The 26,886-nt window shown below is 45.2% G+C and overlaps 1 protein-coding gene across 2 annotated transcripts in view; it reads right to left on the reverse strand.

The window, feature by feature from the left end:
- stab1 (stabilin 1) overlaps positions 1–26,886 on the reverse strand; it is a 95,890-nt gene that overhangs the window by 4,337 nt on the left and 64,667 nt on the right. Inside the window, exons 61-69 of one of the 2 annotated variants that reach the window (XM_080001369.1) lie at positions 26,646–26,790; positions 26,209–26,342; positions 25,822–25,987; positions 25,224–25,330; positions 25,031–25,150; positions 18,119–18,247; positions 4,855–4,959; positions 2,513–2,662; positions 614–706 (exon numbers count right to left, since the gene is read on the reverse strand). In XM_080001369.1, coding sequence (XP_079857495.1) covers positions 614–706; positions 2,513–2,662; positions 4,855–4,959; positions 18,119–18,247; positions 25,031–25,150; positions 25,224–25,330; positions 25,822–25,987; positions 26,209–26,342; positions 26,646–26,790 — 1,149 coding nt within the window. The remainder of the gene's footprint in view (positions 1–613; positions 707–2,512; positions 2,663–4,854; positions 4,960–18,118; positions 18,248–25,030; positions 25,151–25,223; positions 25,331–25,821; positions 25,988–26,208; positions 26,343–26,645; positions 26,791–26,886) is intronic. The other variant, XM_080001370.1, reaches the window with a different exon arrangement.

Raw genomic sequence — 26,886 nt, forward strand, 5'->3', positions numbered from 1 at the left:
CATCAGTGTGGGATGTGGCCAAAGGACGTCCACTTCTACGTCTTTCTGTGACTCTTCCAGTCTCTGTATCTCTGTTACAAGCTGCTGATGACACTCTGTGACACTCTAAGCTCAGTGGCCACTTCCCTCTGACAACATCCTGTTTGAGGCCTCGCCAGGCGAGGTGCTGTTGATCAGTTGTAGGTGTGGTCTTGGTCTCATGATGTCAACATGTGAACAGCATGATGAAGAGGACTGTTTAAATACCAACTCTAATTGAACCAGGACATTTATTGGTGGATTCATGGATCAAACACCTGTTGTGAATTTTTCCGTTCAGCTCCTTGTTAGAGAACAGCAAGTTGTGCAAAAAGTACTGAAACATTGAACAGTTGGACATGTGCATTCAAAAGTTTAGAGAAGGTCAAATGAAGTTCACCTGTAAAGGTTATCGTGCATTTTAGCTTCATCCTGAAATTTCACCCGAAAGCCAAATATCCCAAACATTTTGTGAGTAGTGTATATATACATACATACATACATATATATATATATATATATATAAATACTCCCACTACCTACTACCAGTGTACTAGCAGTACTCCCAGTACTCCCACTGTACTCCCAGTTCTACCTGGAAAGGCTCCTCCAGCTGCTTTCCATCGTACAAGGGGTTTGTAACGGCCACCAGCGCTGGCCCCGCCCCCCTGCAGGCCCCGCCCTCATTCTGTGGGAAAACAACATGTGTTACACTGTGTGTGTTACACTGTGTGTGTGTTACACTGTGTGTTACACTGTGTGTGTGTGTGTGTTACACTGTGTGTTACCCTGTGTGTGTGTCACACTGTGTGTGTGTTACACTGTGTGTGTTACACTGTGTGTGTGTTACACTGTGTGTGTTACACTGTGTGTGTGTGTTACACTGCGTGTTACCCTGTGTGTGCGTTACACTGTGTGTGTGTGTTACACTGTGTGTGTGTTACACTGCGTGTTACCCTGTGTGTGCGTTACACTGTGTGTGTTACACTGTGTGTGTTACACTGTGTGTGTTACACTGTGTGTTACACTGTGTGTGTGTTACCCTGTGTGTGTGTTAGACTGTGTGTTACACTGTGTGTGTTACACTGTGTGTGTTACACTGTGTGTTACACTGTGTGTGTGTTACCCTGTGTGTGTGTTAGACTGTGTGTTACACTGTGTGTGTTACACTGTGTTACCCTGTGTGTGTGGTACCCTGTGTGTGTGTTACACTGTGTGTGTGTTACACTGTGTGTGTGTGTTACACTGTGTGTTACACTGTGTGTGGTATAGTGTGTGTTATAGTGTGTGTTATAGTGTGTGTAATAATGTGTGTTACCCTGTGTGTTATAGTGTGTGTTATAATGTGTGTTATAGTGTGTGTTATAGTGTGTGTAATAATGTGTGTTATGTGTGTTACACTGTGTGTGTTACAGTGTGTGTTATAATGTGTGTTATAGTGCGTGTTATAGTGTGTGTTAAAATGTGTGTTATAGTGTGTGTTATAGTGTGTGTAATAATGTGTGTTATGTGTTAAAATGTGTGTTATAGTGTGTGTAATAATGTGTGTTACAGTGTGTGTTATAGTGTGTGTAATAATGTGTGTTATAGTGTATTATAGTGTGTGTTATAATGTGTGTTATAGTGTGTGTTATAGTGTGTGTAATAATGTGTGTTATAGTGTGTGTTATTGTGTGTGTTATAGTGTGTGTAATAATTTGTGTTATAGTGTGTGTTATAGTGTCTGTTATAATGTGTGTTACAGTGTGTGTTATAATGTGTGTTATAGTGTCTGTTATAATGTGTGTTACAGTGTGTGTTCTAGTGTGTGTTATAGTGTGTGTTATAGTGTCTGTTATAATGTGTGTTACAGTGTGTGTTATAGTGTGTGTTATAGTGTGTGTTATAATGTGTGTTATAATGTGTGTTATAGTGTGTGTTATAATGTGTGTTATAATGTGTGTTATAATGTGTGTTATAGTGTGTGTTATAATGTGTGTTATAGTGTGTATTATAGTGTGTGTTATAGTGTGTGTTATAATGTGTGTTACAGTGTGTGTTATAATGTGTGTTATAGTGTGTGTTATAGTGTCTGTTATAATGTGTGTTACAGTGTGTGTTCTAATGTGTGTTATAGTGTGTGTTATAATGTGTGTTATAGTGTCTGTTATAATGTGTGTTACAGCGTGTGTTATAGTGTGTGTTATAGTGTGTGTTATAGTGTCTGTTATAATGTGTGTTACAGTGTGTGTTATAGTGTGTGTTATAGTGTGTGTTATAATGTGTGTTATAATGTGTGTTATAATGTGTGTTATAGTGTGTGTTATAATGTGTGTTATAATGTGTGTTATAATGTGTGTTATAATGTGTGTTATAGTGTGTATTATAGTGTGTGTTATAGTGTGTGTTATAATGTGTGTTATAGTGTGTGTTACACTGTGTGTGTTACAGTGTGTGTTATAATGTGTGTTTTACAGTGTGTGTTGCTGTGTGTGTGTGTGTGTGTTTGTCTCACTGTGAAGCGCTGGAACAGGAAGTCCTTCCTACAGTGTGTGTTTGTGTAGTAACAGGAAGCCAGCAGCAGAACCAGCAGCAGCAACGAAACCAAGATGGCGGACACCACGCCGCTGAAGGTGGGCGGGGCTAGAGGGGCAGGGCTGTGCACCTGGAGGTGTACACACACACACACACACACACACACACACACACACACAAACACACAGTGTGAGGGGACAGGTAGACTGACCGTCCACCATCATTCCTGGCGGCCATATTGGCTCCAGTCCTGCTCTGTGGCAGGACAGATGGTGTTTGGATCAACAGTTTTATTTTCATCAGAGTGTGTGTCCAACGTTGGACACACACTCTGATGTTTTTAATGAAAATAAAACTGTTGATCCTGGTCCTACCCACAATGCTTTGAGGGAGTCTTCTACCGACACAACAATGTTGATTCATTAAATTAAATATGGGCTACTTTTATCACTGACATAACTCATCACCGATTAATACTTGAATCTTCTAAAGTCAGGGCAATGTCGTGGTGTTTTGGGGCATGTGGGGGTCTTCCTGGTCTCGTCAGGGCTCTGTGGTTTGGTGGGTGCCCGGCGACTGTGGGGACATCCGTGGCACTTAGTCCTGATCTGGTTACGCCTCGCCTATCCCTCCCAGTGCTCATACTCAGCAGATATACCACATGATAGGCCTAGAGCTTGCAGGATGGGTGGGGTGAGAGTTATGTGGGTGGAGATGTGGAGGGTGGCTGCCATCTTGCCCATCACGCTCCTGCCCGATGTGCTTCTCGTCCGTCCTGAAATTTGAATCCCACTCATATTAGCTTAGAACACATACACTCGCACACCAATCTTACCCCGAACAACACTCCACCAGACCAGGGTCTGTGGGGCAGGAGGGGTGCGAGTGATTCGGGTTTGGCTTGCTTGAAGAACTCGCACCCTCACACACTGCAATTTTAACTGCAATTGCCAACAGCACACATTGAGCAGTGGGGCTTCCTGGGTTGGCGAGTCACTGTTGGGTTGGTGTCGGGCGTGGTTGGCCGGTGGGCCCCCTGCCGGCTAGGCTTGAGTCCGCGCAGCTTCCGCCTGGTGGCTGTGACTTGGCGAGGCTGCAGAGAACGCCGCCGGGTGCCTTCCGGGGCCCCTGGGGGGCTGCTTGCTGTTGTGGGTGTGGGTTGGGGTGCAGGGGGCGGCTGTGGGCCTTTCTCCTGCTGCGCGGCTTCTCTGCGGCTTGTACCCAAAGGGAGGTGGAAGGTCCCATATATCTGCCTGCCTGCTGGCGCCGGCGGGGGGCCTAACATTTGGGTGCCCTGTGCTGAGCACACTCTGGTACGTGGATGGACGCTCAGGGCTTGCGCCGGGTGGGGCGTCTGGTCAGCTGCGGTGGGACGAGCCTCGCCCTTTCGCGAGCCGTGGGTGGGCATGGGGGTCCCACTAGCTTGTTTGAAGGGCCGACGGTTCGGACGGGGTGTCGGTCTGTCAGCATGGGTTTGGCTCAGGGCCTTCCGGGACTGAGTTATCCTCCTCGAGGCCGGGCGTGGGGATTTCTCCGTGGTGTCTTCTGTGGCTGGAGGGTGGGGTGCTCGGGGCTTTCCTGCAGCCGTGGGGTGTCTATGCAGCTTCCATGCTTCTGGGCCCTTACCAATGCTTGGAGGCGCCACGACATAATACCAGAACCAATTGGGATAAGTCCTGTACACTCACCGGTGAACACCTCAGACACCCCCACACACACCACCAACACGCACCCTCCTGGTTGCATTCCTCTACTTTTCTCCCTCACTGCCATAACTAAGACAGGAAGAGGCCACGTGAACAGTTGCTTTTCTAGTTTTCCTGGACTTAATTGACTTAAATTAACTTAAAACTTAATTAACTTAAGTATTGTGGATACATGTTTCTGTCCAATGTTTATGTTTTTGTGTAAACTTTGTTTGGTTGGTGTTTTGGTGTTTAATTCTCTCACCCCCGGTGAATCTCCTCCTCTTGCAGTAGTGATTCGTTGTTTAAAGACCCAAACATAATAAATAGTTGTCCAAAGGTTGGTGGTGGTTGTATCATATAAAGCTGTGCTCTGCTCCTCACAGGACAGAGTTATTGCAGCAGTTGTTGATGATTAAAGATGATTAAAGAGTTTCATTACAGGTTGACAAGTTCAATTCCACTTGCAACTCACTCTGTCTTACATGCAACACAACAAATACTCTGTCTAGAATGTCCAGTATGATGACAGCACGGGGCGTGGAGCAGTTGTAATGGTACCCTCACCTTCCAGGAGGGCACGGCCAGCGGACCCTCCTGGTAATAGCCCTGTTCACAGTAGTAATGGTACCCTCACCTGCAGGGGGGGTGCGGCCAGCGGACCCTCGATCACGTGGACGATTCCATTCAGAGCCGGAATGTTCCATTCCACCAAAACCCTGCGGTTCACCAGCTTGGAGCTCTGAAAATATGATGTTTTTATAAAATCATGGTTATGTAAAATACGATGTTAATATGAAATATGATTGTGGCAGTTTTGCCACCACATGCCATCCAAGTGGCATTTTCAGGGAACTCCGGCACAGAGACACAGACGGGGTTAATTGTATATAGGAGGCTAGCTGGAACAAGCCAGGAGCAGATGGAAAATGTCATGACACAGGGCTCCCTCCTGACTGAGTGTGTGGGCGGGGTTCTAAACCTGATGCCCAACCAACGAGCATCAGGTGTGGCTGCTCAAGCCACCCCATCCACTACAATGATGTTTATGTAAAATATGATGATAATATAAAATATAATGTTTTTATAAAATATGATGATAATATAAAATGTTTATGTTTATGCAAGATATGATAATACAAAATAAGATCTTTATAAAATATGTTTATGTAAAATATCTTGATGCAAAATATGATAATATAAAATATGATCTTTATAAAAGATGTTAATGCAAAACATGATCTTTATAAAATATTATGTTTATGAAAAATATGTTTATGCAAAATATGATGATAATATAAGATATCTTTATAAAATATGATGTTTATGTAAAATATTATGATAAATAAAATATGATGTTTATGTAAAATATGATAATATAAAATATGTTTAAATAAAAGATGATGATCATAAACATGATCTGTCTTTATAAAATATGATGTTTATATAAAATATGATGTTTGTAAAATATGATAATATAAATTATCATGTTTATATAAAATACAATGTTTATCGAACTCGCAGGAGGCCTTGAAAAACCTTCCAACCTTCCACAAAACAGATCTTGTCAAACTATTCGCTGCTGAGGACTAGAAGGTTCTGGGAGTGAGAGGTGCTTGAGGTTCAGGATCTTTGGACAGGAAGTGATTTCCTGTGAATTGTGAGCGAGGAGGAGAAAATAAAGATATGAGAGAGAGGACAGACAGACAGGAGAGAACAGAAAGGGCGACAGTATGTCGCCAAGGTCCCACTTGGAAGGAAGGTGGGTGGAAGGTGGCGTGGGCGTGGACCTGTTCATGTAGTCCAAAGTGAAATGGGTGTTAGCTTCCTTACTCGTTAGTTCATTTCTTCACAGAAAATGTTTACATTTGGCTCCTCGCTTAGCTGACCTTTCCTCTAGCGCCACCATCAGGCCTTTTCATTTCCATTTCCAATTTTACAGCTGCTTCTTTTCTAGTTGGTATGTATGCTTCGTTCAAAAAATCTGGTGCTGATTTTACTATTTTGTTTGTTTTTTGTTAATGTTTATTTTAATTGAAGAGGTATATTGTGTATTTTTAAGTTATATGTATTTAAAGTTATTCATTAATGTTTCATTAATTTTCCATTCAAGAATTTTACCATTCAAATTACATTTAGATTGTAAAAGATGGCATTGCACCTGAACTTTTTTTGACTAAAAAGGAGATCAGACTGAAAATGTATCTTAATAAGTGTGTAACGACTTTAACATTCTTCCTTGGGTGATTGTGCAAAGAACAACCCTGCACTGTTGCTTTACAGCAAGAAGGTCCTGGGTTCGATTCCCGCCTGGCATTGTGCTCCGGCGGGTTATCTCCCGATGAGGGTCCTTTCTGTGTGGAGTTTGCATGTTCTCCCTGTGCTCACATGGGGAAACATGTAGAACAACTCTGGCAGTGGCTAGTTGGGCAGGAGCCGAACTAGAATGGAGAAGTAAGACAACTCCTTCCCTCCTCTAGTCTGGGGGTCCACCTTGGGCAAGTGATAGTACTCCCCCTGCCTTGGGTCTATCCTCGAACTCGACACTAGTCCCGAGTTGGTGTCGGCTAATTCCGCACCCTCTCATCGCATCTGTGTTACCGGAAGTACAGATTCATATCGTGAATAAGTATTGTTTATTCGTGTATAAGTAAGATTTATTTTTTGGCTTATCAGTTCATCCTCTTGCATTTCAAAACTTCCTTCTGTGTGCAGTTAAAAGGCTTATTGACTTGTACGATTTTTCTCCTGGCATCCCAAAGATTTATTTTAAGTATTAGTGTATGTTCTTGCATTCCAAAGATTCATTCACATTTGTGTTGTCAGATTCTTGCATTCCCAAAATGGATTTACGTGTGTGATTTTGTGTTGTTTAATTTCATGATGTATTTGACAAACACAAACATAATACAGAGATTGAAAGAGACGGGGTGCAAGATTGCGATTTTAGAATAGGGTTTTGAACGCCTGACAACGAGGAGGAACAAATTAACTAGTCCATTGTAAATGTAAATGTAAATGTCCATTGAAAATTCCCCAACCAATGGGAAACCACTCATGAACCCTTCGACCAATGGCCGTCAAATGATCTCACTTCCGGTTCCATCCCTTCGGAGGAAATATAAACCCCGGAAAATGACTGCTTGTCAGTTCCTTTGCTCCCAAGGATCTCTCTCCCGCGGCCATGAAGTTTATCTGAAGGAACTTGATGTTACCTGGCGCTGTGGCACGCCGTCTGTCTGTTCCTTGAAACCAAGTTTTCTGAACTGCGACGCAGCCACGTCGCAGAGACCTTCAGGTAAACATCGTATCTTGCAAGCTTCTCTTCCTTAACCTTCCGTTTGGAAGTTTTGGAACTGAGTAACTTTCCTGCCTTGAACGACACCACGACACGCCAAGCTGGAATAACTCCTGCAGAGCACACTCGCCACGCCTCGCTGTTCCAGGACCCGACAATACGAAAAGATCCCTGACCGTTCCGGCCAGAGAGTCTGTGGGAACCCCGAGCTGATCCGGTAAGAAAGGCAGACGACTCATTGGAGTCTAAACGGCGATCCAGACAAAGAGCCGGAACTCCTGAAGAGCTTGGCCAAGGCGTGTTGGTCTGGCACGGCCATAATGTTGTGGAAAGTTACTGAGTGAATGCGGCCAAAGATGACTGCAGACATATTGATATTGTGAGCGAGGGATCGGAGCGTGACCTGTTATCGCCCAATACTACTACCTAGAGATAAGTGTCTGGTAAACAGTACTATTAATCAGATGAATTGAAGAACTGAAGAGATGATACAAAGAGCATGAAAGGTTCTTTTTCTTTCAGTCATGTTCTCTGCAGAGACACACTCAGCTCTTTTTTATAAGAAAGGATCTTGAATTAAAAGACCTCTTCTCCAGGGTGATTTTTTTCCACCACAATAACATCTCCAATTTATTCTTCAGTTTAGTACGTAGTTGCGCCTTTGAGTGCATTTACATACAATCTCTCTCTTTCACTCTCTCCCTCGTTCCATAGCAACCAACATTTCATTTCCCAGATGTGGGTTTGTGTATTAACCTTCTTAAACTTGTTTTTTCGACCTCAACCTTTTTTACCATACTATTGAATTCTGTTATAATATATAAACGTTCATTGTTTGATTAAAAACTAGCCGTGTATTTATCCAATATCATGTGAGAATTTCTGAAGGTAAAATAACCTCTTCCCTGAGAGCTGAGAACCTTTGTTGCCGCCTATGCAACCAGAAACAAAACAACCTTTTTCCAGGGTTTAGCAAAGACCTGGTTCAGCAGCAACAACAACAACAACAAAAACCTACTGGAGCTGATGTTTGTCATCATCTCTGCCCTGAAGGTCCCTCAGGTGTCAAGCCTGGATTTACCATGGTGTCCTCACAGTGGTGGCCTTTTAGTTTTTTTAGTGTCACAGAAGCCTGGTATCCAGCCATCATGCTTAGAAGTGGCAGCATCAGGGGCCTGTGTGCTTGTATGAGCCTCAAGGTGACGGAGGTGGTGGAGTATCGGCGGGCTGTTATAGTGTGTGTTGCAATGTGTGTTACAGTGTGTTACAGTGTGTTACAGTGTGTGTTAGTGTGTAACAGTGTGTTACAGTGTGTGTTCCAGTGTGTTCCAGTGTGCATTACAGTGTGCGTTACAGTGTGTGTTACAGTGTGTTACAGTGTGTGTTACAGTGTGCATTACAGTGTGTGTTACAGTGTGTTAAAGAGTGCGTTACAGAGTGTGTAACAGTGTGTTACAGTTTGTTACAGCGTGTGTTACAGTGTGTGTACCGGTGTGTGTTACAGTGTGTTACAGTATGTTACAGTGTATGTTACAATGTGTGTTACAGTGTGTTACAGTGTGTTACAGTGTGTGTTACAGTGTGTTACAGTTTGTTACAGCGTGTGTTACAGTGTGTGTTACAGTGTGTTACAGTGTGTTACAGAGTGTGTTACAGTGTGTTACAGTGTGCATTACAGTGTGTGTTACAGTGTGTGTTACAGTTTGTTACAGCGTGTGTTACAGTGTGTTACAGTGTGTTACAGTGTGTGTTGATGGGGATGGTAGCTCAGGAGGTAGAGCTGGTGGTCTAGTCATCTAAAGGTTGCTGGTTGGATCCCAGGCTCCTCCTGCTAGCATGCTGTAGTGTCCTTGAGCAAGACACTTAACCCCTAATTGCTCCTGATGGCTGCTTCCGTCGGTGTTTGAACAATTGTAAGTCGCTTTGGATAAAAGCGTCTGATCAATGACTAAATGTAAATGTTACAGTGTGTTACAGTATATGTTACAGATTCAAGATTCAAGATTTTTATTTGTCACATACATATACATACTTTCATACATATATGCAGTGAAATGTAATGCAACGCACCCGGTGATAGCACACAATATGTCCTAGGAAAAAATAAAAAATAAAATAAAATAAAAAGTAGAAAATTCCTTTCTAATAGACCGACTAACTGACTCCTAAAACGTAATACAGTAAGTGGAATACTTATAGAATAAGATAATAATATATAGAATAAAATACAATAAAAATAAATTGAAATAAAATGGAATAGATAGAAGGAATATGGCTATGTATATACAGATATGTGCATTTAAAGTGGCATGTGAATTAAAGTGGCGTTTGAATGTGAATAGTGTGAGGTAGTGTTTGCGATAATACAGCACAGTATACAACAGTACGGCGCAGCAATACGGCATCATGAACAACCCTGAACAGTGATACAGTATGCGGTACAGTATGCTACATACAGTACAGTAGGTAGTGGAGCCTAGTGCATGGCTCAGTTAGGACCCCTGGTGAGGTCAGCATTGACAGTTCTAATGGCTTGAGGGAAGAAACTCCGTCTCAGTCTCTCTGTTCTCGCTGCGTGACTGCGGAGGCGCTTGCCTGACCGCAGCAGCTGAAACAGTCCGTTGTTGGGGTGATGAGGATCCTTCATGATCCTACGGGCTCTGCTACTACACCTCCTGGTGTATAACTCCTGCAAGGGGGGGAGGGTAGTTCCAGTGGTACGTTCAGCTGAACGCACCACCCTCTGCAGGGCCCGCCTGTCCTGGGCAGTACAGTTCCCAAACCAGGCAGTGATGTTGCCTGACAGGATGCTCTCCACTGCTCCAGAGTAGAAGGACTTGAGGATCCTCACCGAGACCCGGAATTTCCTCAGCTGCCTGAGGTGGTAGAGACGCTGCCTCGCCTTTCTCACCAGAGTGTCTGTGTGAACAGTCCATGTTAAGTCCTCTGTGATGTGGACTCCCAGATATCTGAAGCTGCTCACCCTATCGACAGAAGTCCCATTAATCCACAACGGCGCGTGCGTCCTCGATTGTGATCCACGCCTAAAGTCCACAATCAGCTCCTTGGTTTTGCTGACGTTCAGGTGTAGGCTGTTGTCCTGGCACCAGAGTGACAGGTCAGCCACCTCCTCGCGGTAGGCCTTCTCATCGCAGTCGGTGATCAGGCCCACGACCACGGTGTCGTCAGCAAACTTGATGATGGTGTTGGAGCTGGACCTGGCCACACAGTCATGTGTGTACAGGGAGTACAGTAGGGGGCTGAGGACGCAGCCCTGGGGGGATCCTGTATTCAGGGTGAGGGAGCTTGACATGTACTTCCCCACCTTGACCACCTGGGGGCGGCCTGTGAGGAAGTCCAGGATCCAGGTGCACAGCGGACCATTCAATCCGAGCTCCATCAGCTTGACAGCCAGTCTGGTGGGGACTATGGTGTTGAAAGCTGAACTATAATCAATGAACAGCATTCTCACATAGGCCCCCTTCTGGCCATCCAGGTGCGTGAGCGTGGTGTGCAGTACCTGAGAGACCGCGTCATCCGTGGATCTGTTCTGCCGGTACGCGAACTGCAACGGGTCCAAGGTGCGGGGGAGGGAGGCGCAGATGTAATCCTTAATCAGCCTCTCCAAACACTTCATGACCACCGAGGTGAGGGCCACCGGACGGTAGTCATTCAGGCAGGTTGGAGAGGCGATCTTCAGGACAGGAACAACGGTGGACCTCTTGAAACAGGATGGGACCACTGATTCAGCCAGGGAGATGTTGAATATTGTGGTGAACACCGGAGCTAGCTGGTTAGCACAGGTCTTCAGTACTCGCCCAGATATGCCGTCTGGGCCGCAGCTTTCCTGGTGTTCACCCGCATCAAAGCCCTCCTGACCTCGTGCACGGACACTGAGAGTGCGCGCTCATCCCCAGCGGTGTAACTACAATTAGCCGGCGAGCTAGCGGTGTTGCTGCCAGACTCGAACCGCGCATAAAAGGAGTTCAGTTGGTTGGCCAGGAAGGCGTCCACACTCGTGGCTGGGGAGGAGCTGCTCTTGTAGTTAGTTATTGTTCGCAGCCCCTCCCACAAGCGTCTTGTGTCCCCCCGCTCCATCTGCAGCTCCACGGTGTCTCTGTACGTCCGTTTAGCGTCCCTCACCGCCCTCCGCAGATTGTACGACGCCGCTTTGTAATTGTCCATGTTACCAGATACAAGTCCGTCGTTGTAAGCGGCCGTGCGAGCATTCAGAGCGCAGCGGATGGATTTATCAACCTATGGTTTCTGGTTTGGAAATATCCGAACTTTCACCGTGGGAACGATTTCATCCGCGAGCGTAGCCACGAAACTTACTACAGCCTCCGTAAACTCGCTGATGTCACTTGAACTTGTTTGGAACATGTCCCAGTCTACGTCAGTCAGAGCGTCCTGAAGCACAGCCTCTGATTGGTCCGTCCACCGCTTCACCTCCCTCGTCATCACTAGATCCGATCAGAGGCCTGTAAACAGGAAGCAGCGAGATCGCGGCGTGATCTGATTTCCCGAAAGCAGGGAGCGACACGGGCTTGTGTCTGTTCTTGTAAGGAGTGTAGCAATGGTCCAGAGTTCTGTCTCCCCTGGTGGCACACGTCATGTGTTGGTGGAAATTCGGCAGAACTTTTTTCAGGTTGGCCCTGTTAAAGTCCCCAGTCACCACCACAGCCGCGTCGGGATGTCTGTTCTGAAATCCGCACAACACATCGTACAGAACCGACAGAGCTGCGTCGGTGTCCGCTTGCGGTGGGATATAAACGGCTGTAATGATGACCGTGCTGAATTCCCGGGGGAGATAAAATGGACGGCATAGGATGGTCAGCTGTTCCAGGTTCGGCGAGCAGGAGTGGGAGAGGAATTTGGTGTTGTTGGCGTTACACCAGCGGTTGTTTACCATTAGGCAGACGCCTCCACCTTTGGATTTCCCCCACTCTCCCGTTCTGTCGCCGCGGAACACGGAGAAGGCCTCGGCTGGACGTATGGCTTCATCCGGCACCAGAGTGTGTACCAGTGTGTGTTACAGTGTGTTACAGTGTGTTACAGAGTGTGTTACAGTGTGTGTTACAGTATGTGTTACAGTTTGTTACAGTGTGTGTTACAGTGTGTTACAGTGTGTGTTACAGCGTGTGTTACAGCGTGTGTTACAGCGTGTTACAGTGTGTGTACCAGTGTATGTTACAGAGTGTGTTACAGTGTGTGTACCAGTGTGTACCAGTGTGTTACAGAGTGTGTGTTACAGTGTGTTACAGTGTGTGTTACAGTGTGTGTTACGGTGTGTTACAGTGTAGGTTACAGTGTGTGTTACAGTGTGTGTTACAGTGTGTGTTACAGTGTGTGTTACAGTGTGTGTTACAGTGTGTTACAGTGTGTGTTACAATGTGTGTAACAGTGTGTTACAGAGTGTGTTACAGTGTGTGTTACAGTGTGTTACAGTTTGTTACAGCGTGTGTTACAGTGTGTGTACCAGTGTATGTTACAGTGTGTGTTACGGTGTGTTACAGTGTGTGTTACAATGTGTGTAACTGTGTGTTACAGGGTGTGTTACAGTGTGTGTTACAGTGTGTGTTACAGTGTGTTACAGTTTGTTACAGCGTGTGCTACAGTGTATGTTACAGTGTATGTTACAGTGTGTTACTGTGTGTGTTACAGTGTGTTACAGTGTGTGTTATAGTGTGTTACAGTGTATGTTACAGTGTATGTTACAGTGTGTTACAGTGTGTGTTACAGTGTGTTACAGTGTGTGTTATAGTGTGTTACAGTATATGTTACAGAGTGTGTTACAGTGTGTGTACCAGTGTGTGTTACAGTGTGTGTACCAGTGTGTGTTACAGTGTGTGTTACAGTGTGTGTTACAGTGTGTGTTACAGTGTGTTACAGCGTGTTACAGTGTGTATTACAGTGTGTTACAGTGTGTGTTACAGTGTGTTCTACAGTGTGTATTACAGTGTGTTACAGTGTGTTACAGTGTGTGTTACAGTGTGTTACAGTGTTTTACAGTGTGTTACAGTGTGTGTTACAGTGTGTTACAGTGTGTGTTACAGTGTGTGTTACAGTGTGTGTTACAGTGTGTTACAGTGTGTGTTACAGTGTGTGTTACAGTGTGTGTTACAGTGTGTTAGAGTGTGCGTTACAGTGTGTGGGCTGCTAATACAGAAACCCCCCCCATGGTGCAGCCTGGGAAACGCTAACTGGTACAATCTGATATCATTATCTGATCATTATTACCAGTAGGCCAATATCTGTATACTCTATATGTGTACCAGTGTGTGTTACAGTGTGTTACAGTGTGTGTTACAGTGTGTTACAGTGTGTGTTACAGTGTGTGTTACAGTGTGTTACAGTGTGTGTTACAGTGTGTATTACAGTGTGTTACAGTGTGTTATAGTGTGTGTTGCAGTGTGTGTTACAGTGTGTTACAGTGTGTTACAGTGTGTATTACAGTGTGTTACAGTGTGTGTTACAGTGTGTGTTACAGTGTGTTACAGTGTTTTACAGTGTGTTACAGTGTGTTACAGTCTGTGTTACAGTTTGTTACAGTGTGTTACAGTGTGCGTTACAGTGTGTGTTACAGTGTGTGTTACAGTGTGTGGGCTGGTAATACAGAAACCTCCCCGTGGTGCAGCCTGGGAAACGCTAACTGGTACAATCTGATATCATTATCTGATCATTATCACCAGTAGGCCAATATCTGTATACTTACCCGACCAATCTATTGCATGACGACGCCAAAGATGCCGCAGAGACACTTACGCCCCTCGGGGCCTGCGCTGTCAATCGCTTCAATCAACATTGAAGGCTTCTCCAGATGCAAGGCAGACATACTAGTGACAGTGATGAAACGCTTCGACATAGTTTACATGCAGGAAACCCACATCGGCCCTGCTCAACAGAGACCCGCCCTGCCTGGAATGAAGCTGGTGGCAGAGATCCGTCACACACAGTACGGATCAGCCGTATTCAACTGACCAAACCTCACGATTGAAGAGGTCTGCACCGACACCACCGAAGGGCAAATGGAAACCATCACAGTTGCCCTCCCAAATGTCTCTGTCACATCAGTGTACAAACCCCCCAAAAGCCCATTCTCCCATACCGAACTGCTAGATAGATGCAAGAGGAAATTCCAGATCAGCATTGGAGACTTCAATGCCCATAGCACATCGTGGGGCTATAAAGAGAACAACCAAGATGGAGATGCAGTCGAAACCTGGCTTGAGTCGAAACACCTGACCCTGATCCATGACGCCAAACTGCCAAAATCCTTCCATAGCGCCAGATGGAAACAAGGATAAAACCCAGACCTTGTCTGTGTGAGCAGCGAGCTAGCATCCAGAGCAGTGAAAGAGGTCCTGGACCCCATCCCCCACTCACAACACCGACCTATCACTATAACCATCCGATCCATTCTCAAAGCAACAACCATCCCCTTCCGTAGAAGTTTCAACCTGCGGAAAGCCGACTGGCTGTCGTACCAACAGGAGATCGAAGACTCAATCCCCAGCATACCACCACACCCCAACAGCTATACCACGTTTACAGACCTGCTGAAAAGGTCAGCCAGACAACATATTCCAAGAGGATGCCAGACCGAGTACATCCCCAGGTTGTCAGAAACATCTAGTGACCTACTCCAGGCCTACCATACGGCATACCGCGAAGACCCTTTCTCCTCCACCACCACGGCACTCGGAGAGATCCTACTAAACAACGTCGGGGAAGATCGCAAGCAAGTCTGGTCGGAGCTGAAACACCAACATGACCAACAACAGCAGGAAGGCGTGGGCCACGATTCGCCGCCTTGGTGCAGACCATACCACACCACCCACACTTACAACAGTCACAGCAAACTCAGTCGCAGCACAGCTGGTGTTAAACGGGTGCAGCCAAACTCGCCGCAGACCCACAGGAGAATACCGCCGGACAGCTGTACCAGACCACCCACAACCAGCAAGTGCCCTTACCAAGCCCTTCGATCCAGAAGAACTTGAAGCAGCACTGTGCTCGCTGAAACCCGGGAAAGCAGCAGGAATCGATGATGTACTGGCGGAAATGATACAGCACCTGGGACCTAAAGCAAAGACCTGGCTCCTACAAATGCTGAACTCATGCATGGCTAAGAAAACCATCCCACCCGTATGGAGAAAAGCCAAGACTGTCGCTATCCCCAAACCTGGAAAGGACCCATCATCACCAAAGAGCTACAGACCGATTTCCCTCCTCTGCATAACCTACAAGCTCTATGAGAGGCTATTACTCCAACGCCTAACACCACTTATAGACTCCAAGCTCACTAAAGATCAAGCCGGTTTCCGTCCTGGCCGCTCCTGTGCTGGGCAGCTACTGAACCTCACCCAACACATTGAGGATGGTTTTGAGTGCAAACTCATCACCGGAGCAGCTTTCATAGACCTCACCGCTGCCTATGACATTGTCCAGCACCGTGCCATGATCAGGAAACTTTTGGACATGACTGGCGACCTCGACCTCGACCTCTGCCAAGTCATAAAAAGTCTTCTCAACAACCGGCGCTTCTTCGTTCCACTAAACGACAAGAAGAGCAAATGGAATGCCCAAAAGAATGGCCTAACACAAGGCAGTGTACTGGTCCCTCTCCTCTTAAACATCTACACCAACGACCAACCACTCCCCCCACAATGCCGCCGCTTCATCTAAGCTGATGACCTCTGCATCACCACCCAACAAGAGAGCTTCCATAAAATCGAACCCGTCCTGGAAAGTGCCCTCCAAGAGATGTCCACCTACTACAATAACAACCACTTGAAACCCAACCCATCAAAAACCCAGCTATGCAGTTTCCATCTAAAAAACCGAGATACAGGAAAAGAACTGAGCATCTCATGGGATGGCCACAAACTCTTGAACCATCCCCATCCTGTCTACCTTGAAGTCACACTCGACAGGACACTCTCTTTCAAAACCCACCTGCAGAACACCAAAGCCAAGGTCAACACCCGCAATAACATCCTGCGCAAACTAGTCAACTCAAAGTGGGGCGCTGATCCACCAACCATCCGCGCTACGGCCCTAGCCCTGTGCCTCTCCACAGCTGAGTATGCATGTTCAAGCTGGAGCCGCTCCAACCGCACCAAACTGGTGGACACGGCCCTCAACGACACCTGCCGCATCATCACGGGCTGCATAAAGACAACGCCAGCCCCGTGCCTCTATGCACTAGCCGGCATTGCCCCCCCTCACATCAGACGGTCCATCGTCGCCCAAGATGAGCGGAAAGCACAGGAGTCTGACATGAGGCGCCCCTGTACGGACACACAGCACCCCCATCCAGACTGAAATCCAGAGCCAGCTTCCTGCATACAGTCCCCCCTCTCCAGCCCACCAAAGAAACGCCACGGAACAACATCTGGAGCGTTGAATGGCACCAACTCAACACCCCAGCCCAAGAATGGATGGAGAGAGGAATAACACCAACCAAATGCCTCGCCAGCGGACACGACCTCCCATGGCCGACCTGGAAGACCCTCAACAGACTGCGGGTGGAGCAGAGGAGGCGCAAAGCACTGTTGAAGACATGGAACTACCACACAGAGGACACGTGTGGCTGTGGAGCAGTACAGACAATGTCCCACCTGCTGGACGTGACGACGCCCCCCCAGTGCAGCCCCCAGGACCTGGCTGAACCGACCCCACCAGCTGTGCCCTGCGCTAGATACTGGCAGAATGACATCGAAGATTGCAAAGGACTCGAAGAAGAAGACAGTGTGTGTTACAGTGTGTTACAGTGTGTGTTACAGTGTGTGTTACAGTGTGTGTTACTTTGTGTTAAAGTGTGTGTTACAGTATGTGTTACAGTGTGTTACAGTGTGTGTTGCAGTGTGTTACAGTGTGTGTTACAGTGTGTTACAGTGTGTTACAGTGTGTGTTATAGTGTGTGTTACAGTGTGTTACAGTGTGTGTTACAATGTGTTACAGTGTGTTACAGTGTGTGTTACAGTGTGTTACAGTGTGTGTTATAGTGTGTGTTACAGTGTGTTACAGTGTGTGTTGCAGTGTGTTACAGTGTGTGTTACAGTGTGTTACAGTGTGTTACAGTGTGTGTTATAGTGTGTGTTACAGTGTGTTACAGTGTGTGTTACAATGTGTTACAGTGTGTTACAGTGTGTGTTACAGTGTGTTACAGTGTGTGTTATAGTGTGTGTTACAGTGTGTTACAGTGTGTGTTGCAGTGTGTTACAGTGTGTGTTACAGTGTGTGTTACAGTGTGTTACAGTGTGTGTTACAGTGTGTGTTACAGTGTGTGTTACTTTGTGTTAAACTGTGTGTTACAGTATGTGTTACAGTATGTGTTACAGTGTGTTACAGTGTGTGTTACAGTGTGTGTTACAGTGTGTGTTATAGTGTGTGTTACAGTGTGTGTTACAATGTGTTACAGTGTGTGTTACAGTGTGTTACAGTATATGTTACAGAGTGTGTTACAGTGTGTGTTACAGTGTGTTATAGTGTGTTACAGTGTGTGTTACAGTGTGTGTGTGTGTGTGTGTGTGTGTGTGTGTGTGTGTGTGTGTGTGTGTGTGTGTGTGTGTGTGTGTGTGTGTGTGTATGTGTGCACCTGGTTGTGTGTGACTGTCAGCTCGGCTCCCAACCAGCTGGTGATTACTTCCTCTTGCTCCCGTTCTTCGTCGAGACGGAGGCTGTGATTGGCCGAAACGTGGAGCTCCACCTCCCTCCCAGAGAGAGTCTAACACACACACACATATACACACACATATAAGAATGACTGAACCCGCATGACTTCCTGCACAGCAGTATGACTTCCTGTCAGTGTACTATCCAGTACATACTGCTGCAGATTGTTTTATGATTTGAAATTTGCTTTGATATTCAGAAATATTGTTTTATGAAATAAATATTCTTCAGGGACGGTATTTACTACGGGGTGAGGTACCCCCCCCCAAGACTACAGTGGACGATTCCATTGCACAGAGGTGGAGGTGGAGGTGTGTGGACACATGCTGCTCCCCAGTGGCACTGGGGAGGCCTTAGACCACGCCCCCTTTTTGGTGACTTCAATGATTAAAATATTCTGTTTCCTGGGAAATAACCCTGGAGCAAGGTTGTAACAGTGTGTTACAGTGTGTTACAGCGTGTGTTACAGTGTGTTACAGTGTGTGTTACAGCGTGTGTTACAGCGTGTGTTACAGTGTGTTACAGCGTGTGTTACAGTGTGTGTTACAGGGTGTGTTACCAGTGTGTGTTACCAGCGTGTGTTACAGTGTGTTACAGTGTGTGTTACAGTGTGTGTTACAGTGTGTTACAGCGTGTGTTACAGTGTGTTACAGTGTGTGTTACAGTGTGTTACAGCGTGTGTTACAGTGTGTTACAGCGTGTGTTACAGTGTGTGTTACAGGGTGTGTTACCAGCGTGTGTTACCAGCGTGTGTTACAGTGTGTGTTACAGTGTGTTACAGCGTGTGTTACAGTGTGTTACAGCGTGTGTTACAGTGTGTGTTACAGGGTGTGTTACCAGCGTGTGTTACCAGCGTGTGTTACAGTGTGTGTTACAGTGTGTTAGTGTGTGTTACAGTGTGTGTTACAGTGTGTTACAGCGTGTGTTACAGTGTGTTACAGTGTGTTACAGTGTGTTAGTGTGTGTTACAGTGTGTGTTACAGTGTGTGTTACAGTGTGTTACAGTGTGTGCTACAGTGTGTTACAGTGTGTGTTACAGTGTGTTACAGTGTGTTACAGCGTGTGTTACAGTGTGTTACAGCGTGTGTTACAGTGTGTTACAGTGTGTGTTACAGTGTGTTACAGCGTGTGTTACAGTGTGTTACAGCGTGTGTTACAGTGTGTTACAGTGTGTTAGTGTGTGTTACAGTGTGTGTTACAGTGTGTGTTACAGTGTGTTACAGTGTGTGTTACAGTGTGTTACAGTGTGTTATAGTGTGTGTTACAGGGTGTGTTACAACGTGTTACAGTGTGTGTTACAGTGTGTTACAGTGTGTGTAACAGTGTGTTAGTGTGTGTTACAGTGTGTGTTACAGTGTGTTACAGCGTGTGTTACAGTGTGTTACAGTGTGTTACAGTGTGTTAGTGTGTGTTACAGTGTGTGTTACAGTGTGTGTTACAGTGTGTTACAGTGTGTGCTACAGTGTGTTACAGTGTGTGTTACAGTGTGTTACAGTGTGTTACAGCGTGTGTTACAGTGTGTTACAGCGTGTGTTACAGTGTGTTACAGTGTGTGTTACAGTGTGTTACAGCGTGTGTTACAGTGTGTTACAGCGTGTGTTACAGTGTGTTACAGTGTGTTAGTGTGTGTTACAGTGTGTGTTACAGTGTGTGTTACAGTGTGTTACAGTGTGTGTTACAGTGTGTGTTACAGTGTGTGTTACAGTGTGTTACAGTGTGTTATAGTGTGTGTTACAGGGTGTGTTACAACGTGTTACAGTGTGTGTTACAGTGTGTTACAGCGTGTGTTACAGCGTGTGTTACAGTGTGTTATAGTGTGTGTTACAGTGTGTGTTACAGTGTGTTACAGTGTGTCACAGTGTGTGTTACAGTGTGTTACAGTGTGCCACAGTGTGTGTTGCAGTGTGTGTTACAGTGTGTGTTACATTGTGTTACAGTGTGTGTTACAGTGTGTTAGTGTGTGTTACAGTGTGTGTTACAGTGTGTTACAGCGTGTGTTACAGTGTGTGCTACAGTGTGTGTTATAGTGTGTGTTACAACGTGTTACAGTGTGTGTTACAGTGTGTCACAGCGTGTGTTACAGTGTATGTTACAGGGTGTGTTACAACGTGTTACAGTGTGTGTTACAGTGTGTTACAGTGTGTGTTACAGCGTGTGTTACAGTGTGTTACAGTGTGTGTTACAGTGTGTTACAGTGTGTTACAGTGTGTGCTACAGTGTGTTACAGTGTGTGTTACAGTGTGTGTTACAGTGTGTTACAATGTGTGTTACAGTGTGTTACAGTGTATTACAGTGTGTGTTACAGTGTATTACAGTGTGTGTTACAGTGTGTTACAGTGTGTTACAGTGTGTGTTACAGGGTGTGTTACAATGTGTTACAGTGTGTGTTACAGCGTGTGTTACAGCGTGTGTTACAGTGTGTTACAGTGTGTGTTACAGTGTGTTACAGTGTGTCACAGTGTGTGTTACAGTGTGTTACAGTGTGTGTTACAGTGTGTTACAGTGTGTTACAGCGTGTGTTACAGTGTGTTACAGCGTGTGTTACAGTGTGTTACAGTGTGTGTTACAGTGTGTTACAGCGTGTGTTACAGTGTGTTACAGCGTGTGTTACAGTGTGTTACAGTGTGTTAGTGTGTGTTACAGTGTGTGTTACAGTGTGTGTTACAGTGTGTTACAGTGTGTGTTACAGTGTGTTACAGTGTGTTATAGTGTGTGTTACAGGGTGTGTTACAACGTGTTACAGTGTGTGTTACAGTGTGTTACAGTGTGTGTAACAGTGTGTTAGTGTGTGTTACAGTGTGTGTTACAGTGTGTTACAGCGTGTGTTACAGTGTGTTACAGTGTGTTACAGTGTGTTAGTGTGTGTTACAGTGTGTGTTACAGTGTGTTACAGTGTGTGCTACAGTGTGTTACAGTGTGTGTTACAGTGTGTTACAGTGTGTTACAGCGTGTGTTACAGTGTGTTACAGTGTGTGTTACAGTGTGTTACAGCGTGTGTTACAGTGTGTTACAGCGTGTGTTACAGTGTGTTACAGTGTGTTAGTGTGTGTTACAGTGTGTGTTACAGTGTGTGTTACAGTGTGTTACAGTGTGTGTTACAGTGTGTGTTACAGTGTGTGTTACAGTGTGTTACAGTGTGTTATAGTGTGTGTTACAGGGTGTGTTACAACGTGTTACAGTGTGTGTTACAGTGTGTTACAGCGTGTGTTACAGCGTGTGTTACAGTGTGTTATAGTGTGTGTTACAGTGTGTGTTACAGTGTGTTACAGTGTGTCACAGTGTGTGTTACAGTGTGTTACAGTGTGCCACAGTGTGTGTTGCAGTGTGTGTTACAGTGTGTGTTACATTGTGTTACAGTGTGTGTTACAGTGTGTTAGTGTGTGTTACAGTGTGTTACAGCGTGTGTTACAGTGTGTGCTACAGTGTGTGTTATAGTGTGTGTTACAACGTGTTACAGTGTGTGTTACAGTGTGTCACAGCGTGTGTTACAGTGTATGTTACAGGGTGTGTTACAACGTGTTACAGTGTGTGTTACAGTGTGTTACAGTGTGTGTTACAACGTGTTACAGTGTGTGTTACAGCGTGTGTTACAGTGTGTTACAGTGTGTGTTACAGTGTGTTACAGTGTGTTACAGTGTGTGCTACAGTGTGTTACAGTGTGTGTTACAGTGTGTTACAGTGTGTTACAGTGTGTTGCAGCGTGTGTTACAGTGTGCGTTACAGTGTGTTAGTGTGTGTTACAGTGTGTGTTACAGTGTGTGTTACAGTGTGTTACAGCGTGTGTTACAGTGTGTGTTACAGTGTGTTACAGTGTGTTATAGTGTGTGTTACAGGGTGTGTTACAACGTGTTACAGTGTGTGTTACAGTGTGTTACAGTGTGTGTTACAGCGTGTGTTACAGTGTGTTACAGTGTGTGTTACAGTGTGTTACAGTGTGTCACAGTGTGTGTTACAGTGTGTTACAGTGTGTCACAGTGTGTGTTGCAGTGTGTGTTACAGTGTGTGCTACAGTGTGTTACAGTGTGTGTTACAGTGTGTGTTACAGTGTGTTACAGTGTGTGTTACAGTGTGTTACAGCGTGTGTTACAGTGTGTGTTACAGTGTGTTATAGCGTGTGTTACAGTGTGTGCTACAGTGTGTGTTATAGTGTGTGTTACAACGTGTTACAGTGTGTGTTACAGTGTGTCACAGCGTGTGTTACAGTGTATGTTACAGTGTGTGTTACAACGTGTTACAGTGTGTGTTACAGTGTGTTACAGTGTGTGTTACAGCGTGTGTTACAGTGTGTTACAGTGTGTGTTACAGTGTGTGTTACAGTGTGTCACAGTGTGTGCTACAGTGTGTTACAGTGTGTTACAGTGTGTGTTACAGTGTGTTAGTGTGTGTTACAGTGTGTGTTACAGTGTGTGTTACAGTGTGTTACAGTGTGTGTTACAGTCTGTGTTACAGTGTGTTACAGCGTGTGTTACAGTGTGTGTTACAGTGTGTGTTACAACGTGTTACTGTGTGTTACAGTGTGTGTGACAGTGTGTGTTACAGTGTGTGTGACAGTGCGTTACAGTGTGCGTTACAATGTGTGTTACAGTGTGTTACAGTGTGTTACAATGTGTGTTACAGTGTGTGTTACAGTGTGTTACAGTGTGTGTTACAGTGTGTTACAGTGTGGTACCGTGTGTGTTACAGTGTGTTACAGTGTGTTACAGTGTATGTTACAGTGTGTGTTACAGTGTGTGTTACAGTGTGGTACCATGTGTTACAGTGTGTGTTACAGTGTGGTACCGTGTGTGTTACACTGTGTTATAGTGTGTGTTACAGTGTGGTACTGTGTGTGTTAGTGTGTTACAGTGTGTTACAGTGCATTACAGTGTGCGTTACAGTGTGTGTTACAGTGTGTTACAGTGTGTGCTAGAGTGTGTTACAGTGTGTTACAGTGTGTGTTACAGTGTGTTACAATGTGTGTTACAGTGTGTTACAGTGTATTACAGTGTGTGTTACAGTGTATTACAGTGTGTGTTACAGTGTGTTACAGTGTGTTACAGTGTGTGTTACAGGGTGTGTTACAATGTGTTACAGTGTGTGTTACAGCGTGTGTTACAGCGTGTGTTACAGTGTGTTACAGTGTGTGTTACAGTGTGTTACAGTGTGTCACAGTGTGTGTTACAGTGTGTTACAGTGTGTGTTACAGTGTGGTACCGTGTGTTACAGTGTGTTACAGTGTTTTACAGTGTATGTTACAGTGTGTGTTACAGTGTGTGTTACAGTGTGGTACTGTGTGTTACAGTGTGTGTTAGAGTGTGTTACAGTGTGTTACAGTGTGCTACAGTGTGCGTTACAATGTGTGTTACAGTGTGTTACAGTGTGTTACAATGTGTGTTACAGTGTGTGTTACATTGTGTTACAGTGTGTGTTACAGTGTGTTACAGTGTGTTACAATGTGTGTTACAGTGTGTGTTACAGTGTGTTACAGTGTGTGTTACAGTGTGGTACCGTGTGTTACAGTGTGTGTTCCAGTGTGTTCCAGTTTGTTACAGTGTATGTTACAGTGTGTGTTACAGTGTGTGTTACAGTGTCTGTTACAGTGTTTGTTACAGAGTGTTACAATGTGTGTTACAGTGTGTTACAGTGTGTGTTTCAGTGTGTTAAAGCGTGTGTTACAGTGTGTGTTACAGTGTGTGTTACAGTGTGTTACAGTGTGTGTTACAGTGTGTGTTACAGTGTGTGTTACAACGTGTTACTGTGTGTTACAGTGTGTGTTACAGTGTGTTACAGTGTGTGTTACAGTGTGTTACAGTGTGTTACAGTGTGTGTTACAGTGTGTTACAGTGTGCGTTACAATGTGTGTTACAGTGTGTTACAGTGTGTTACAATGCTTGTTACAGTGTGTGTTACATTGTGTTACAGTGTGTGTTAGTGTGTTACAGTGTGTTACAATGTGTGTTACAGTGTGTGTTACAGTGTGTTACAGTGTGTGTTACATTGTGTTACAGTGTGTGTTACAGTGTGTTACAGTGTGTGTTCCAGTGTGTGTTACAGTGTGTTCCAGTGTGTGTTACAGTGTGTTACAGTGTGTTACAATGTGTGTTACAGTGTGGTACCGTGTGTGTTACAGTGTGTTACAGCGTGTGTTACAGTGTGTGTTACAGTGTGTTTTACAGTGTGTTACAGTGTGTGTTACAGTGTATTACAGTGTGTGTTACAGTGTATTACAGTGTGTGTTACAGTGTGTTACAGTGTGGTACCATGTGTTACAGTGTGTGTTACAGTGTGTGTTACAGTGTGTGTTACAGTGTGTTACAGTGTGTGTTACAGTGTGTGTTACAGTGTTGTACCGTGTGTTACAGTGTGTGTTACAGTGTGTTACAGTGTGTTACAGTGTGTGTTACAGTGTGCGTTACAATGTGTGTTACAGTGTGTTACAGTGTGTTACAATGTGTGTTACAGTGTGTTACAGCGTGTGTTACAGTGTGTGTTACAGTGTGTTACAGTGTGTGTTACAATGTGTGTTACAGTGTGTGTTACAATGTGTGTTACAGTGTGTGTTACTATGTGTGTTACAGTGTGTTACAGTGTGCTACAGTGTGTGTTACAGTTTGTGTTACAATGTGTGTTAAAGTGTGTTACAGTGTGTTACAGTGTGCTACAGTGTGTGTTACAGTTTGTGTTACAATGTGTGTTAAAGTGTGTTACAGTGTGTTACAGTGTGTGTTACAGTGTGTGTTACAATGTGTGTGTGTGATTGTGTGTGTGTGTGTGTGTGTGTGTGTGTGTGTGTGTGTGTGTGTGTGTGTGTGTGTGTGTGTGTGTGTGTGTGTGTGTGTGTGTGTGTGTGTTTGACCTGGTTGGGGCTGAAGCCGTCGTTGAGGGGGATGAATAGTGTGACATCTGACTTCCTGTTGGACAGGAAGTCCATCAAGCGTCTTCCCTCCACTGAGGAGCCACTGTAGAGCAGCAGAGCCTGAGACAGATGATCATGTTTTCAGTGACATCATCTGTTTACATCATGGTCATCATAAGCTCCGCCCACTCACCTTGTAAAAGAGGGAGTAGTTTCTCTGCGTTGCCAAGATGTTCGTGACGTCTCCGTTGCAGAACAATCCGTCTCCGACATAACCATGGTTACACATACAGGACACATCTACACACACAACAACAACAACAACAATAATAATAATAATAATAATAATAATAATAATAATAATGATAATGATAATAATAATAATAATCATCATTACAACATTAATAACAAGAACAATAATAATAACAATATGAATAATAATAATAAAATATTATTAACAATAATAATAATAATTTATAATTAATAATAATAATGATAATAATTATTATTATTATTATTATAACACTAATCATATGAAGGGTCTGACGCCCTCTGCTGGATGGTCTTAGGGTGACGGGGTTTAACCGCATGACCATGTTTGATGCTGGATGTGACCATGGGACGTCCAGTCATCCTGTCATGTGATAGAAAGTCCAGATGGTCCTCAAAGTCTAAGTCTTCCATGGACCACCCAGTATTCACCACCCAGCATTGACCACCCAGCATTGAACACCCAGCATTGACCACTCAGCAGGGACCACCCAGCAGGGACCACCCTGTGTATTATTTACCTGCTAGCCTGTAGCAGTAAGCGTCGTACTTGCTACTGCGCTCCACTGGCTCTTTGTACAGCACCACTCCAACATGGCCGTCTCCACACTTGGCGGAGGGGAAGTTGATGGGGTAGCCCACCTGTGCCCCCTGCAGCCAGCCTGCGACGCAGAGGTGCATCCCGAGCTGCACGGACACAGTGATACATCAGTCAGAAATACTCACCCTCCAAGTCCATACTGCTATGAAGCTACATGTACATCCAGTAGATGCACCTTAAGAAGTACATGTCCACCTACCAGAAGTACTGCTTAATGCCCAAGCGGAGAAGTGTATAAACGAAGGTTGCTAAGCAACAAACAAGTCCCTGTACCATATGATGCAAGCCAGAGTTAGGCCACACCCACCTGCTGAGCGTCCGCCAGCTGCTTGAAGTTAGCTAGTGTAGCGTCCTGCGCTGTGCAGGCCTCCTCCGCTTCGTTGAAGTTCATCTGATATTTCCCTGCAGCCGCTCTCAGGTGGAACACTCCAGCCGTGTTCGCTAGCGCAGACAAGTTGTCAAGACAGACAGAATCAGCATGTGTCATCACTGTGGTCATTTGTTACCATGGTGATTTGTTAATGTGGTGATTTGTTGCCATGGTGATTTGTTCCTGCTGGGATTTGTTACCATGGTAACGCATTTTGTGCAGATGCGTTATGTGGTGATTTGTTACTGTGGTGATTTGTTACTGTGGTGATTTGTTGCCGTGATGATTTATTACTGTGGTCATTTGTTACTGTGGTCATTTGTTGGCGTGGTCATTTGTTAATGTGGTGATTTGTTGGCGTGGTGATTTGTTACCGTGGTAATGCTGGTCCTTGCAGGACGCCTCAGGATCACAGCCTCCATTGTCCTCCAGGCAGCGGTCCACTGGGGTGACCACCTGCTCCAGACACTGGACACCGTTACCCACAAAGCCCTGCTGGCACTCACACTTACGCTCATTCTGGAGGGAGAGAGTGGATCAGACAGACAGGTAGACAGAAAGGCAGGCAAAGGGGCAGAGAGACAGACAGACAGACAGACAGACAGACAGACAGAC

This window comes from Zeus faber (genome assembly GCF_960531495.2).
Source record: "Zeus faber genome assembly, chromosome: 5".
NCBI classification, from domain to species: Eukaryota; Metazoa; Chordata; class Actinopteri; order Zeiformes; family Zeidae; genus Zeus; species Zeus faber.